Source organism: Balaenoptera acutorostrata, chromosome 14 (assembly GCF_949987535.1).
Source record: "Balaenoptera acutorostrata chromosome 14, mBalAcu1.1, whole genome shotgun sequence".
NCBI classification, from domain to species: Eukaryota; Metazoa; Chordata; class Mammalia; order Artiodactyla; family Balaenopteridae; genus Balaenoptera; species Balaenoptera acutorostrata.
In genome coordinates this window covers 31916480-31929929 of record NC_080077.1, presented here as the reverse complement: position 1 = coordinate 31929929, position 13450 = coordinate 31916480, and the positions used below count along the sequence as shown (strand labels likewise).

The window sequence follows — 13450 nt, the reverse complement described above, 5'->3', positions numbered from 1 at the left end:
GCCAAACAAGGGTCTTGCATTGCATTTAGTTGTTAGGTTTTTGTGATCTCCTTTAACTGAAAGAGTTCACTAACCCATTCTTTCCCCCACTTTTCATAAGATTGACATTTTTGAAGATTCCAGGGCAGTTGTTTTGCAGAATGTCCCTCGATTTGGGTTTGTCTCATTTCTCATGATTATATTCAGGTTAAACATATTTTGTTTTCTGTAGGTATGCTATTGTGTCCTTAAAAGTGTTATTTTTAGAAGGTTTAGCTCTTGCTTTTGAGACTCTGAGGTAAGCTATATAGAAAACAAATACATACATATACCTATGCATATACCTACACATATATACACATAAAGTTTGTGCATAATTTCAAGTGGTCCACAGACCTTCCCTTTAAGCCTATCCATGTAAGCACATGAAATCTTGGCAAAGTTTCTGCTGTAAGTACAATTGGCACGGGTGATGGGACTCATGTTTTCACTACTCAACAACAGTGCTTGAGTTACTTTTTAAGTCACATAGTGCTTATTAGAAATGTTACCTCTTAAGGTACTGTTATGGGCTGACTCGTTTCCCCCAAATTCATATGTTGAAGTCCTAATCCTCCGTACCTTAGGATTGTTTTTGGAATAGGGTCTTTAAAGAGGTAATTAAGTTAAAGTCATTAGGGTGGGTCCTAATCCAAGATGGGTGGTGTCCTTATGAGAAGAGAAGATTATGACACAAAGACATCAGGGAAGTACACACACAGGGAGACCACTGTGTAAAGACAACCATCTGCAAGTCAAGGATAGAGGCTTTAGAAAAATGCAACTCTGCTGACAACTTGACCTTAAACTTCTAGCCTCCAAAATTATGAGAGAATACATTTCTGCTGTTTACACCACCTAGTCTGGGGTACCTTGTTATGGCAGCCCTAGCAAACTAATATAGGTACCTTTCTGAATCCCCTGAAAAAAGTTGATTATTTCCTCTTCTATTCCCCTGGTATTTCATTAATACTACTAGTATAGCACATCTCACATTATATTATGGTTTAACATGTCTGTTTCTTCTACCAGACTGAAGTCGTCTACCAGACTGGAACATTCTTGCATCTCCTAACACCTGGCATAAAATCTGGGGCTTGGTGGTTCTCAGTTATTATTGTTACTCTGCATTGAATAAAAGCACCCAATGTGGCATTATTTCATGGGTGAGGCTTCCTTTGAGGTAATAGCTATTTCTGAAATGCTGGATGTAGAGAAAGATTTGGATCACATACCTGTAAGGTTGTCATAATTTATAACAATTTGTTTCACTAGACATTTATGACTTAAACCTCCAAGGTCATTTCTGAAACCATTAAATAATTTCAGCAAATGTTCATTGAATGTTTTCTAGGTGCCAGCCATTGCGCTAGATAAAATGGAACAAAATGGCAAGCCTAAACTAATGTAGCCCCTGTCTCAACAGAGCTGGAATGCCAGAGGGATTCCAAGTTTTGGGGAAATAGCCCAGTGCCTGTCAGGGTTTAAAGAAGTGGAGTGAACTCACAGCCCTTATCTTCATGGACTGACACTTGTGGGGCTGCTCTCTCCCAAACACTGGTGAACTCAGGTAGCATGGCGGGACTCCGGTTTTGGGATGTCTCTTCTGGAGATGTCCCTAGAAATTGTGTCATGAATGACACTCCCTTGAAAACACTAAAAACAACAAGAGCCTAGGAAAGCTTGGACATTTTTTGGAAATAAAATTATTTCTGAGTTTTGAAATGAACAAGAGTGGACCACTAGAATTCTAACACTAGTAGGGCAGATCTGCACTTGAGGCAAAGAAAGAGAAGTAGTTCTCCAGACCCCAGACACAACCTTAGAAAAGTTGACTGTTCTGTAGAAGACAGTTGCCACAACTGGAGGCATCAAATCAGGTTTCTGACTTTTTGAATCATCAGAGGTAGTAATCAATGGTTCAAGTGATGAGCTGGGGTGGGTTTCTCTGGTTAAGTACATTAGTGCCAGCCTCCAAAACTGCAGAGGGTCAGTTAGTGAATATTTTAAGCTTTGTGGGCCAAGAGGCATAACCAAAGATACTATGTAGGTATGTGTATGAAATTTAAAATGTGTGTACTTACATAGTAAAAGGAAACAAATTTCACAAATTTTTATTGATAAAATTAAAAATAAAATAATAGAGCTTTTTTTCCCTAGGGTTGGGGGATAACATTTTGTTTAATTGAGGTTCAAAATTGCTGTTACCTGTCTTCAATATTCATCTGTGCTGACTGGTAATGAGATTTGATGTATTTCATCTTGAAAAGTGTTCTTTCATACACTTAGGTATGCAAAATACTGATATCAGTCCACAAGCATTGATTCTACTTTATCAATCATTGTTTGGATGTCTAGTAACCCAGGCACTTTATTAGTGTTTCAGTTCCAAGAGCCAGGGTCCTATAGTCCATGGTGAGATTTTGCCTTGCCCCTTCCTATATACTGCTGCCTCTTGGCCCTGGTTGGCATTGCTAACACCAGTCCCACCTGGACATCTTGGTCTAGATTCAGCTCCAATATTGGATCTCCACTTGCCAAGGGCTAGCATCTGTGCTTTCTATACCACCTACCTATCTGGTTAGCCTTTTTTCATAATAAGCCCTCCTTGAAGTTGGCCACCTGCCCACGCATCCCTGCTCTTATGTTACTTGAGATCTCCCTGGACTTTTTCTGCTGGACCTGAGCCTAGTATCTACTTCACCTCCACCACCCTCAGAGTATCTAGTTTCTCTGAACTTTCCCAGTCTGGCTTGTCCAACTACCACTCAAGCTCGAGTGGGAGAACCAGGAAGGTTAACATTAACAAGACATTAACAAGTGGGCTTTCTGTGATTTTAGAAAATTCCCCGAAATCTGTGGACAGGGGGACCTTGTAGAATGTAAAAAATATTTATGATTGGTGGGGGATGTAATGATAGCTGCCTTTCAGAGCCCAAGTGTTCTAAGCATTAGAATATGCAGAGTGAAGCTTTCAGAACCCAGAAGGTGGAGATTGTTCTAAAACTGAAGGGAAGAAGAATAGTGAGGCTTCCAAGGTTCAAGTAACTTAGAAAGCGCAGGTTTAGATGACACAGGCAGTCTAGTCCAAAGTCTAAATTGCCCAGAAGCTGTGCATTTGCCTGGTGTCCAATGTTTAGCAGAACTGTTAAGAAGTTTCTAAGACTTGAAAAACTCAGAAGAGGTTGGAACTTAGGACTCAGGGGAATTGTTATAGCAGAAAATATGACTAGAGACTGGGCAATGCCAACATCTCTACTGTATGTACCTGTACATGTCCCAGGTAGATTCTCTACCCTCAGGAGCTGAAGGATTAAGATATTTCTCCATTATAATATCCAACATTTATTAGCATAGAGATAATCTGAGATCACTTTGAAAATGAAGAATCTAATGTCAAGAGTCAATTAACTTGTAACAGACATAAGACTATATCAGAGGCCTCCTGACTTCCTTACCTAACGTTTTCTTGTGTTCTCAAGGTTGAAGGGGGTTGGGGAACAAGGGTGGAAGAAGAGAGGAGGGGTGTTCTGACAGTGTGGGAGATTAAACAACTGGTTACGATAACGTAGCCAAGTTGACATACAAAACAAACCACCACAGAGAGGTAGATAAAGCTAGGAGCACTGTGAACCAGACTCAAGGAGACTAGATAGATTGTCCTAAGTGCAAATAGGCAATTAGAACCCAGAAACCTAGAAAAACTGAAGGCTTAAGTCAGATGAGTACACAAAAGCCGTAGGTCCTAGGAATCTCCTAATTTTGAGGCAAATTGCAATGTAGACTTAATCTATCTTTTATAAAATCAGTATGTCATAACACAACAATAACAACAAAATACTCTGCAGTGGGAGCCTGAAGACATGGCAGAATCTCGTTTCTGAGAGATCGCTCACCAAGGTGATCTGGGCAGATGATCAAGTCCCTTGGGTCCTCTAGCTTTATCTGTACAATCATCAATTTTGATTAGAATCCAGAGTGAAAGTTTGCAGAAGAGAATCCAAAAGTGCATACAGGACTCAAAGCAAGTGTTTAGACTTGATTTCAGAGAGGCAGCAGTGAGTGGTGGCTTGAAGAGAGATCTTAGTTCCCTGCCCAGGAGTTGAACCTGGGTAGCCTGGATGAAAACCAGGAATCCTAGCCACTAGACCAGCAAGGGGTAGAGGCTAGAAACAAATTTTCCCTGGCTCTTGCCCCCATTGAAAAATGCATTTCTCAAGGAGGCAAAAACTTTAAAAACAGGTACAAAGTTTATTATTAGAGACACAGCATAACAACAAGTGGGAGAGCACACAGAGAGACAGTTTGTTTAGTTAAGACAGAAGCAAGGCAGAGATACACACCAGGAGAGAAAGGGTACGGGCGTCCCCCCAATGAGGAGGAGCCCCGTAAAAGGCGGTTAAGTCATTTATATAGGTCAGTTCTTCCAGTCTTTGTCTTCCTTCTGGCCAACCATCTTGTTTTGTCCCCTTAGCTAATTTGTCTCAGGACCCTCCCCTAGGTGCACGCGCACCCCTCAGCCAAGATGGATTTCAATGCAAAGGTATCTGGGAAGAAAAAAGCAGGACATTATGGCCCGGCATCCCCTGACTTTTGACCCCCAAAGAGCCTTTCTTTGCATGTGTAGTGTCTCCCTTGCCCCAAGGAGGGGAAATATGTTACCTCTTGAGCCTTTACTCAAACAGGGTTTAGCTCCTGTGACTGGTATCTTAAGGTGTCCACAGGAGACAAAGCCTGGCTATTTACCCTGTTTCTGTTGTTACTTCCATTTCAGAGTAAACAGGAGGCTGATTGTAAATGCCTAACCTGGAGCCTACCTATCTCCTGTCTCAGGCAATGCAAACAGGAGGCTGCTTGGAAGTGTCTGGCCTGAAGCCCACTTTTTGCTGCCCCATGAAATGTAAACAGGAGGCCAGTTGTAAATGCCTAGCCTGGAGCCCATCTATCTCCTGCCTCAGACTGATCTTGGCTACATAAAAAAAATCACGTGGAAGGGTACTTAAAAATACTGCTGCCTTTGTCAAAAGTCCAGAAGATTCTAATTCAATCAATGTGGAGCCTGGGCTTCAGAATTTAAAAACTTAAAATTAAAAAACTACTTTGGGTGCTTCTAAGTTTACCCGGTACAAAGAACCATTTGCCAAAGGTATTCAAATATGTTTTTGTTCATTTCTGAATTTTTAAAGACCTGGTAGTTCATTGTGGTCCATGGAAAGAAGTCTGCAAGACCGTGAATTAGATTTTCTCTAAAACTTAATTCCTTCTGTTACCGCAACAAATGCAGATGCTTCCACTAGTAGGTCTGTAGGTGGAATTGGTGAAGTGGGGGGCATAGTGGATGGAGAAAGTGATGGGAAAGAATAGCACAAATCCTCAAAGCCACGAAAGGAAACATGGCTTTTATGCTGCAGATTTTTTCATGAAGGGAGTGTACTTCAATAACAAAAAAAGGGATTTAGCTACAATTTTCAGAAATATTCTTAATATTTATGTCATTGTATATTAGGATAGATTCATTTCCTATTTCTTTTCACAGTCTTTAGGGTTGGAATAATTTGAATAGTGGTTTCCAAAGAATGTACTGCAGTCTACAGGATTTTTATAACCTTTACACTAAAAGAGAGTTTTCAAGCTTTATCTGATTAAATAAAGGAGGTTATCATAGGACTAATGTTCTGTTGACTTAAAAAAAAATGTACAACATGAGAGTTGCGAGTTAAGTTTTATTTGGGGCAAAATGAGGACTGTGGCCTGGGAGACGGCGTTTCAGATGCTTCTGACAAACTGCTCCGAAGAGGCAAGGGAGGGAGCCAGTTTATATAGAAGTTTTGTAAGAAAGGGCATGTAGTCTGAACGTCAAAAAATTACTGTTAATTAAAGAAAACCAGATATCTCAAGTTAAGGAATTTAGCGTTTTTCTATGTATGGGAAGATGCAAGAGTCTGGGCTCACTGAAATCATTCCTTTGATATGCACCTCAGCTATCTGGGGGCCAGTATCCTGTGTTTTCATATCCTGAGTTTCCTCAGGGCTCACCGCAGGAAGTGGCTGCAGTCTGATGGCTGCTAGATGGCAGATATTCTTTTCAGCCCTGGGATTCCTCAGGGCTCACCGGCTCATGCTGAAGGGTTGCAATTGTTGATGACTGTGACACCTTTTGTTTACTGACATGGCAGAAAATATTTCATTTATCAGTTCCATGGAATCACACTTTGAGAATTATTGCCTTAGGGCCATTTAAAATAGAAATGTGTAAAACCCACCATTTATTAGAACTCTCTTTGGCCACACTGCTACTAATTTAGCTTCTTTCATCAGAAATCAGTAACCCCCTCTCAGCATGAAATATATGTATCATGAGACCATTCTCGTCTATGTAAATAAGAAAGGATCACGTTTAATTGGTCAGTGAAAATTACCTTGGATTTGGGGCTATAGAAGACTTGGGTTCCAGTTCCACTTCTGGCATCTAGTAAATGTGACTTGGGACAAGTAAGTCACGTAATTTAAATAATCAGAGCCTTACTTTACTCATCTTACAAAATAGGGATACAGTGTTTGTAAGGGATTCTGTTATGTTTGGCATGAGTTAATGCATGTGAAAACATGTCAGATTGTGAATGCTCTAAAATGCAAGTCATAATTATCACATGATTAATACTTTATACAGATTTAGCAGAGTTGGAGTTTTTATATGGTTAAAGCACATGGTTAATATGTTAGTTTTCAACAGTGACAGGAAGTTTATATAAATGTAGAAACTTTCTAGAATTTTGGTAACAAGGTGTTTTGGTTTATTTTTAAAGAAAATCAATGATCATTGTATTAAAATTTGATTATTGTATTATTCTTGTTACATATATTTTGATTAGTATTTAGTAGAAACTATAAGGAGAGAAAGAACAGTTGTCTACAATGTACTAGAAATGAACTTTCATCTCTCGACACTATTGTTGTTACTTTTTTCCTCTCTCTTGATTGCCCAATCACTAAAGAGCTGTGCTCTTCCCAAACATTTAAAAGTCAGTCACAGCCATGTAATTCATACAGTTTCTCTTTGCCAGACTAGAAAAAGGAAGGAGTTCTATCATTTTCTGGTAGAACAGGTTTATACAGCTAACAGAACAATGGATTCTACGCTGAGTTTATCAACGGAAGAACCTGTTATGAGAAACACTGCAAAGAAATACAAAATAATTTGTATTGTAAGTACATTTTAACATTTTCGTCTCTGTAGCTTTGCGACAAATGGTAGGGGTATGACTTCCCGATTGTATTTGTTTGTGTTGCTATTTAAATGTAAAGTTTTAAGTAATTGTGTTTAGTTTTATCCCTTATGACAACTCTAAAGCAAAGTGAATCACATTTTGCAAATAAGAAATTTGAGTAACAACAAATTAATATTTGATCAATCTAAAAGGTTGGGATCTGTGGCAGAACACTTAGCAGCACTGATTTTACCATGATTATAATTATATTTATCTCCCAAGTCACCTTTTTAAATGTTTTTGCATGAATATTTTAAGACAAGAGAGTGAGGAATTAAAATCACCGTGTCTTATATTCTTTGTTGGACTCTTGATTTTATCCTATTTTACTTCACTCCTAGAGATGGTCTCTTTTTCCTATTTTCTCTTTCTTGTTCCCTTATATGGTAAGATCTTCCCTGTCCTAAAACAACAACAACAATAACAAAACAAAAACAAAAATAAAAAACTTTCCTTGACTTTATTACAGTCTCTTTTCCTTTTACCATCAAACTTTCAGCTCTAGCCATTGTCTCAATTTTCTCACCACCCAACCATGTTTTGTTCTCTAGCTTTGTTTTTACTGTACTCAAGTCACCTCCTCAAAAGTCAGCCCTTCTCCCCTGTCCTTCTCCTGTTGAGTCTCCTAACAATAATACACAGATATTGTGGAGTAATTTCTCATTTCGAATTCTTCTCTCCCCTTGCTTTCATGATGGCATTGACAATTCCCATTTTTATCACTTTTCTCCTTATCTGCTTTATTGGCTGATTTATCTTTCTTCTCATTATGCATTTCACCAAACCCTAACTAAAGATCTTTTCTTTAGGAAATCTCACCTTTTTTAATGGTTTTAAGAGCATATTCTCCACCAAGAATTCCAAGTCAGCCACTAGTTCTGACCTCTTGCTGAGTTTCTATCACACCATTTCAAGTGCCTGCTTGCTGGCTCCTCATCCAGCACCTTCCTTGTAGCCAAAACCATTTGCATAGTTTTCTCACACCTATACCACTGCAGTTTTCTCCTAAATTCCCTACTTTTCTTAATGTCATTGCCATTCTCTCTGTCACGCAAGCATTGTTTGGAGGAGTAAATGAAACAGTGTGTATAAGTATTGAGCTCAGTGACTATAACAAAGGAAACACTCAAGATATTCTATTTATTCATTATTCTGGGAACTTTGGCATTCTTTTTTAGCTCTTATGCCATTTACTATATTTATCCTACCTTATTTATTCAGGGAATTATCAACTCCTGGGGAGCAAAGTCTGTTCATCGTTTATTTCCCTTCGTTGTATCCTTTTAGTGGGTTGTTAGTACACGTAAACAGAAGCTCAATAGTTTAAAATCATAGCTTCAAAGCTACCCTATTTTTTCTAAATTTTAGTAAAAGTTTTATTTAAAATTTTTTTATGTATCTATTGTGTTTCTAGCATTCTTTTTTCAGCCAAGCTAAAGCCAAATGTTGGTTTCTCAGTGATTTCTGGAGTCCAAAGCACTCCCCTCTCCACTTTGTAGATAGCATAAGATAGTTTAAGATATATTTGCACCTTAATATCAAGAAGCTTATTCAGAATTACATACCTAGAGTCAATGATTATACAAGATTAAAAATGAACCTTTTTACCCTTGAGGAGATTACAGAATAATGCAGAGAGCAAGTCATAAATATATGGAACAAGTACAAAATCATTAGGAAATAGACATGAAAATTTAACATTACAAAGTTTTAAAGCATCCTAAGGACAGCTAGATGTTTTCTGCTTTTCCCAGCAAGTTTGAATGGCCAAAGGACCAAAAATAAGATGTAAACTGAGATATAGCCGAAATGTAAATCTATGACATATGAGGTTTGCCATAGGAAAGTTTCCCAGTGCTTTGTTGCTTTGTAGCATTAGTAGCCTTAGCCACCTGTGGCTCTTGAGCATCATAATAAGGGGAAAAGTGCTAGTGATGTTATTTAATAACTGTTTATGTTTACTTTTCCCTCTCCATCCTCTCCACTGAATGAATACCTGCTGGAAGGTCACTGACCCTTGGGCTAATTTTGAGTCTTCATATAAAAATTGTTTTCACAGTATTTTAACCATATTTTCCCAATCACTGAATTCTCTTCTATTGTAAAAATTAGGTATGTTAATTTTCAGTTGATTTTCAGAAGAAAAACAGACAAAATCTATAGTTTATGTAGGGTTTTTATTATCTAAGCAAATTTTGATGTTGGTTTTTTTTTCTTTTATAAAAGTGATTTTTAAAAAAGAAACATAACAAAGTTTATTTGTATTGTAAAATACTTTAAGTAAACTGTGTACCTGTTGCATTTGTATTCTTTATGGTGATACATATTATTTAAGCTCTATCATCCAGTATGCTTATCGTTGGACTTAATGGATAGGGAAAGAGGTCAGTGGGAAGAATTCTCTTTAATTTGTATCACAGTTTAATTTCAGTCATAGTATAAGGTCCATTACACTGAAGAGCTTTGTCAGTAGTAGTGATAATGAATGACATACACAATCTTTGATCACGCGACTTCCCGGTTACCCTAAAACATCTGTTTGCACTGCAGATCAAAGCAGATAATTTGCTAGTTAATTATTTGGACATCATATTTTTATATGTTAAATATTCTCATTATTCTCTGATGGTCAGAGTGGGAGAAAAATACCCTGCTTCCTGGGAATGAGGTCGTTAACGATTTCACAGTTTTGGAATGCTTTTAAATAAATGATCTCCAAACATGTATCTAGTTAAGAAAGGAAAATGGGCAAAGGTAAATGGCCCCTTGGTTTCATTTGTACTTTAACTCAATTTGTGATTCAACTAACTAGGACTAATGTATTTGAATTTGAAGATCTGTAATAAATAGTATTTTAACATTCTTCCCAAACCTTTCTTACTTAATGCCTGAAAATAATCAGGCGTTAAATAAAATTCTGTCCCCTTATCATTGTTGGGTCTGGTAACGCGAAAAGCTAGCAGGCTGTGCTCCCTTAACAATCACCAAGGGAGGGCGGTTATCTGGGTCTTTGTATATTTTAACAAAATGGTAATAAAAGTCACATTTTTTTGGTAATAGGTTCTTCTCACTTTGTTGGTGGCTGTGTCACTTGCGTTAGGCCTGGTAGCTGGACTCAGGCAGCAAGAAGAGCAAGGTACTCCCCTCAGCATCGTCTCAGAAACTTTCCTTCTTTCTTCCTTCTCCTCACCTTCCCTGTTATAACCTGGACTCGACTCCTTTCTAGGCTAGGCTAGGCTAGGCTCCCCTTTCTCCCACGCCCCACTTATCAGGAGCGCACCTCTGTGGTTAGCCCTCTCCACTGCCGCTTCTGGACCTTCCTCTTTGACCTCATCTCCCTGCTTCTTTGAGATTCATATCATTCCAGTATTTCCCCCTTTTCCTCACCTTCATAGAGGACTTTGGTAACTGAATCAAAGATTCCTTCTCTCCCAGCTCCTACTCTAATCATTAATACCCTATGATAAACTTGGCTTCGAAAGTCTTAGCTGCTTCACTCCCATGACTTCCTACCACCACTTTTGTACCTTGATATCACGTTAGTATTACCCCATCCCAGAAATCTCACCATTTCTTGGTTAGGCAGTGCCACTTTCTTGAAATGTAGTGCACAATAAAAGCTTCACATTTTTTTCCTCATAAGAAGCAAAGAAAAAATAGGAGATCCGTGGCTTAAAGTATCAAAACACCTCACATCCCTTTTGCCATATCGCATTAGTATGAACAGTAAATAAACCGTTTGCAAGCGATTCAATAAAAAGCACTTTCTATAATCTTACTATGTATTGTTTTGACACTTTTACTAAGGGAAAGTATGAGGTCAAGTGTTAGATAATTTATTCTCCTTTTTTATCTGGTTGATTAACTTCTAATTTGACTCCAATGGGGAAAGTCTTCTCCATTAGGAGACTCTTGGTGAGGTTAACTGGCAATTTTCCAATTATGTTTTCACTAAGTAATTTACAAACACTCAGTACCCCTGCTGTAACATGGGAACACAGTGGCACTGAAAAGATGGGCATTGGCTGGAAAATTACTGTCTTTTCTTGGTCACTTGGCTGTTGTGTTTCTGAGCTGCAGTACCAGTCCTAGATCTAGCAAATGTTGGCAGGTCATTTTGGTGGTATTATTCTGATGTTAGTGTGCACAGGTGGGCATCATTTCTTGGTTATTTCATCCCGCAAATCACATAAATTAATTGCAAAAGGCATATCGTAATCTCTGAGCAAAATCTCCAATTATTCCAGCTCTTTCCCTCCCTTCCTTACGTTAGTACAGCTACTGACTGGCTCCCCAGTCATTGTTCCTTATTCTCTTCCTTTCATCTCAGTCTATCAGGGCTTGTGTGGCATCACTCTCCTCTCCCTCCCACCCAGTGGATGGGTGTTTAACGCCAGCCTCTTTTTGCGAGCATCCTGACATAGTTACCCCCTCATTCCTCCACCACAACTGTTTCCTAAACCCCAACCCTTGATCATCTTCACCATTCTCTGCTCCAATTAACCTACTTTTCATAGGCAATATATATTTTTTCTAGTGTGAGTTTTTAAACTAGTTTTTCTAGCTTGAGTGATAAATTTCTCATTTTATGTGCACATCCTTTTTACCTGTTCTTCAACAATTGAGCACTGACTCTGTGCTAGACACTATTCTAATTACTGGGGATATAGTGATAAAGGAAACAGACAAAAATCCTTCAAAGAGTTTACATTCTAGCATGGAAGACAGATAATTAAAATTGAGCAATATATATATAATATGATAGGGAAAGTGCTAAGGAATAAGTAAAACTGAAAAGGGGAACATGAAATATTGAGTCAGGGTGGGTGGGGTGTGTGTAATAACTTTTGAGTAAAGAGCTAAAGGAAGTGAGGAAGAAACAAGGATATTTTGGAAAAGAACATTCCAGGCAAGAGAAAATAGCAAGTGCAAAGGCCTAAGGCAGGAGCTTGCCTGGCATGTTCTACTTAAAGAATAACAGGAGATCAGTGAGCTAGAGCTAAGAGGACCAGAGGAAGGGTAGTCATAAAATTAGATCAACCAAAGAGGAGTTGATCACAGAGGGATTGGTAGGTCAAAATAGGGCCTGTGGCTTTCATTCTGAGTGTGATGGGGAGTGATTGGAGGTTTTGAGCAGAGGAATGACATGACATACTGTGGTTTGCTTTTCAATATGATCGCTCAGGCTGCTGTGTTATGAATAAATGGCAGAGTGAAACCAGGAGAAATAGAGAGACCAATTAGAAAATTATTGCAATAATATAGACAAGCCATATGTCTTGGACCAGGGTGGTAGCATTGTAACTGATGAGAAGCACTTGGATTCTGGAGATCTTTCGATGTAGTAGATAGATTTTATCAACAGATTGAATATGGAGTGAGAAACAGAGGAGTCAAGAATGACCTCAAGATTTTCAGCAGGAACATCTGAAAATATGGCATTTCCATAATTCAGATGGGGAAGGCTATAGAAGGAGCTGGTTTGGGAAGAATAATCAGGAACTCAGTTTTGGATATGTTAAATTTGAAATACCTACTAGATGTCCAAGTAGAAAAGTCAAAAAGTAGTTGGATATATAAGGCTGGCTTTTGGGGGAAGTTCTGGCTGGACATGCAACATGGTGGTTACCAGCATCATACGTGGGATTTAAAGCAATGTGCCCAGGGTATGCCAACCTTAAAGGATTGGAAGATGAAGGGGGGAGAACACAGAAGACTAGGAAGGAGGGCCAGGAATGTGGGAGGAAAGCCAGGTGATTGTTTTGCCCTGAAATTCAAGTGCGGAAAATGTTTCAAAGGAGGAGAGTGAATGTAAAAATGTAAAGACCTTTTATGTAAATGGCATATAAACTTTTCCCCTTACTTTCTCACTGGACTTTGTAGCTATCTAATTGCCATGCATGCACTTACTGTTATGCACCTCTCTACTTAATACATAGTGCTCTTTGACGTGTATCCAACATGCCATTTGACCTATGCCCTCTCCCAGAGTTGCTTTTAGGAAATTTGATATCATTCTGACTTGTGATCCTGTATACATTTCTCCTGATCTATCTCTGGGAGCTTTCCAGATCTCTTTATCCCTATTGATCCCTTGGGTGAGTTTTGCTGTGAAATTTGGTGAGCACCTTTGACATAATAATGTTTACTCTTCAATTCTGGGA

The 13450-nt window shown here is 38.6% G+C and overlaps 1 protein-coding gene across 2 annotated transcripts in view; it reads left to right on the top strand.

Moving 5' to 3' along the window:
• ENPP3 (ectonucleotide pyrophosphatase/phosphodiesterase 3) overlaps positions 1-13450 on the top strand; it is a 97743-nt gene that overhangs the window by 14095 nt on the left and 70198 nt on the right. The window contains exons 2-3 of one of the 2 annotated variants that reach the window (XM_007190869.2): positions 7083-7223; positions 10347-10422. In XM_007190869.2, the coding sequence (XP_007190931.1) occupies positions 7083-7223; positions 10347-10422 (217 nt within the window). The remainder of the gene's footprint in view (positions 1-7082; positions 7224-10346; positions 10423-13450) is intronic. The other variant, XM_007190870.2, reaches the window with a different exon arrangement.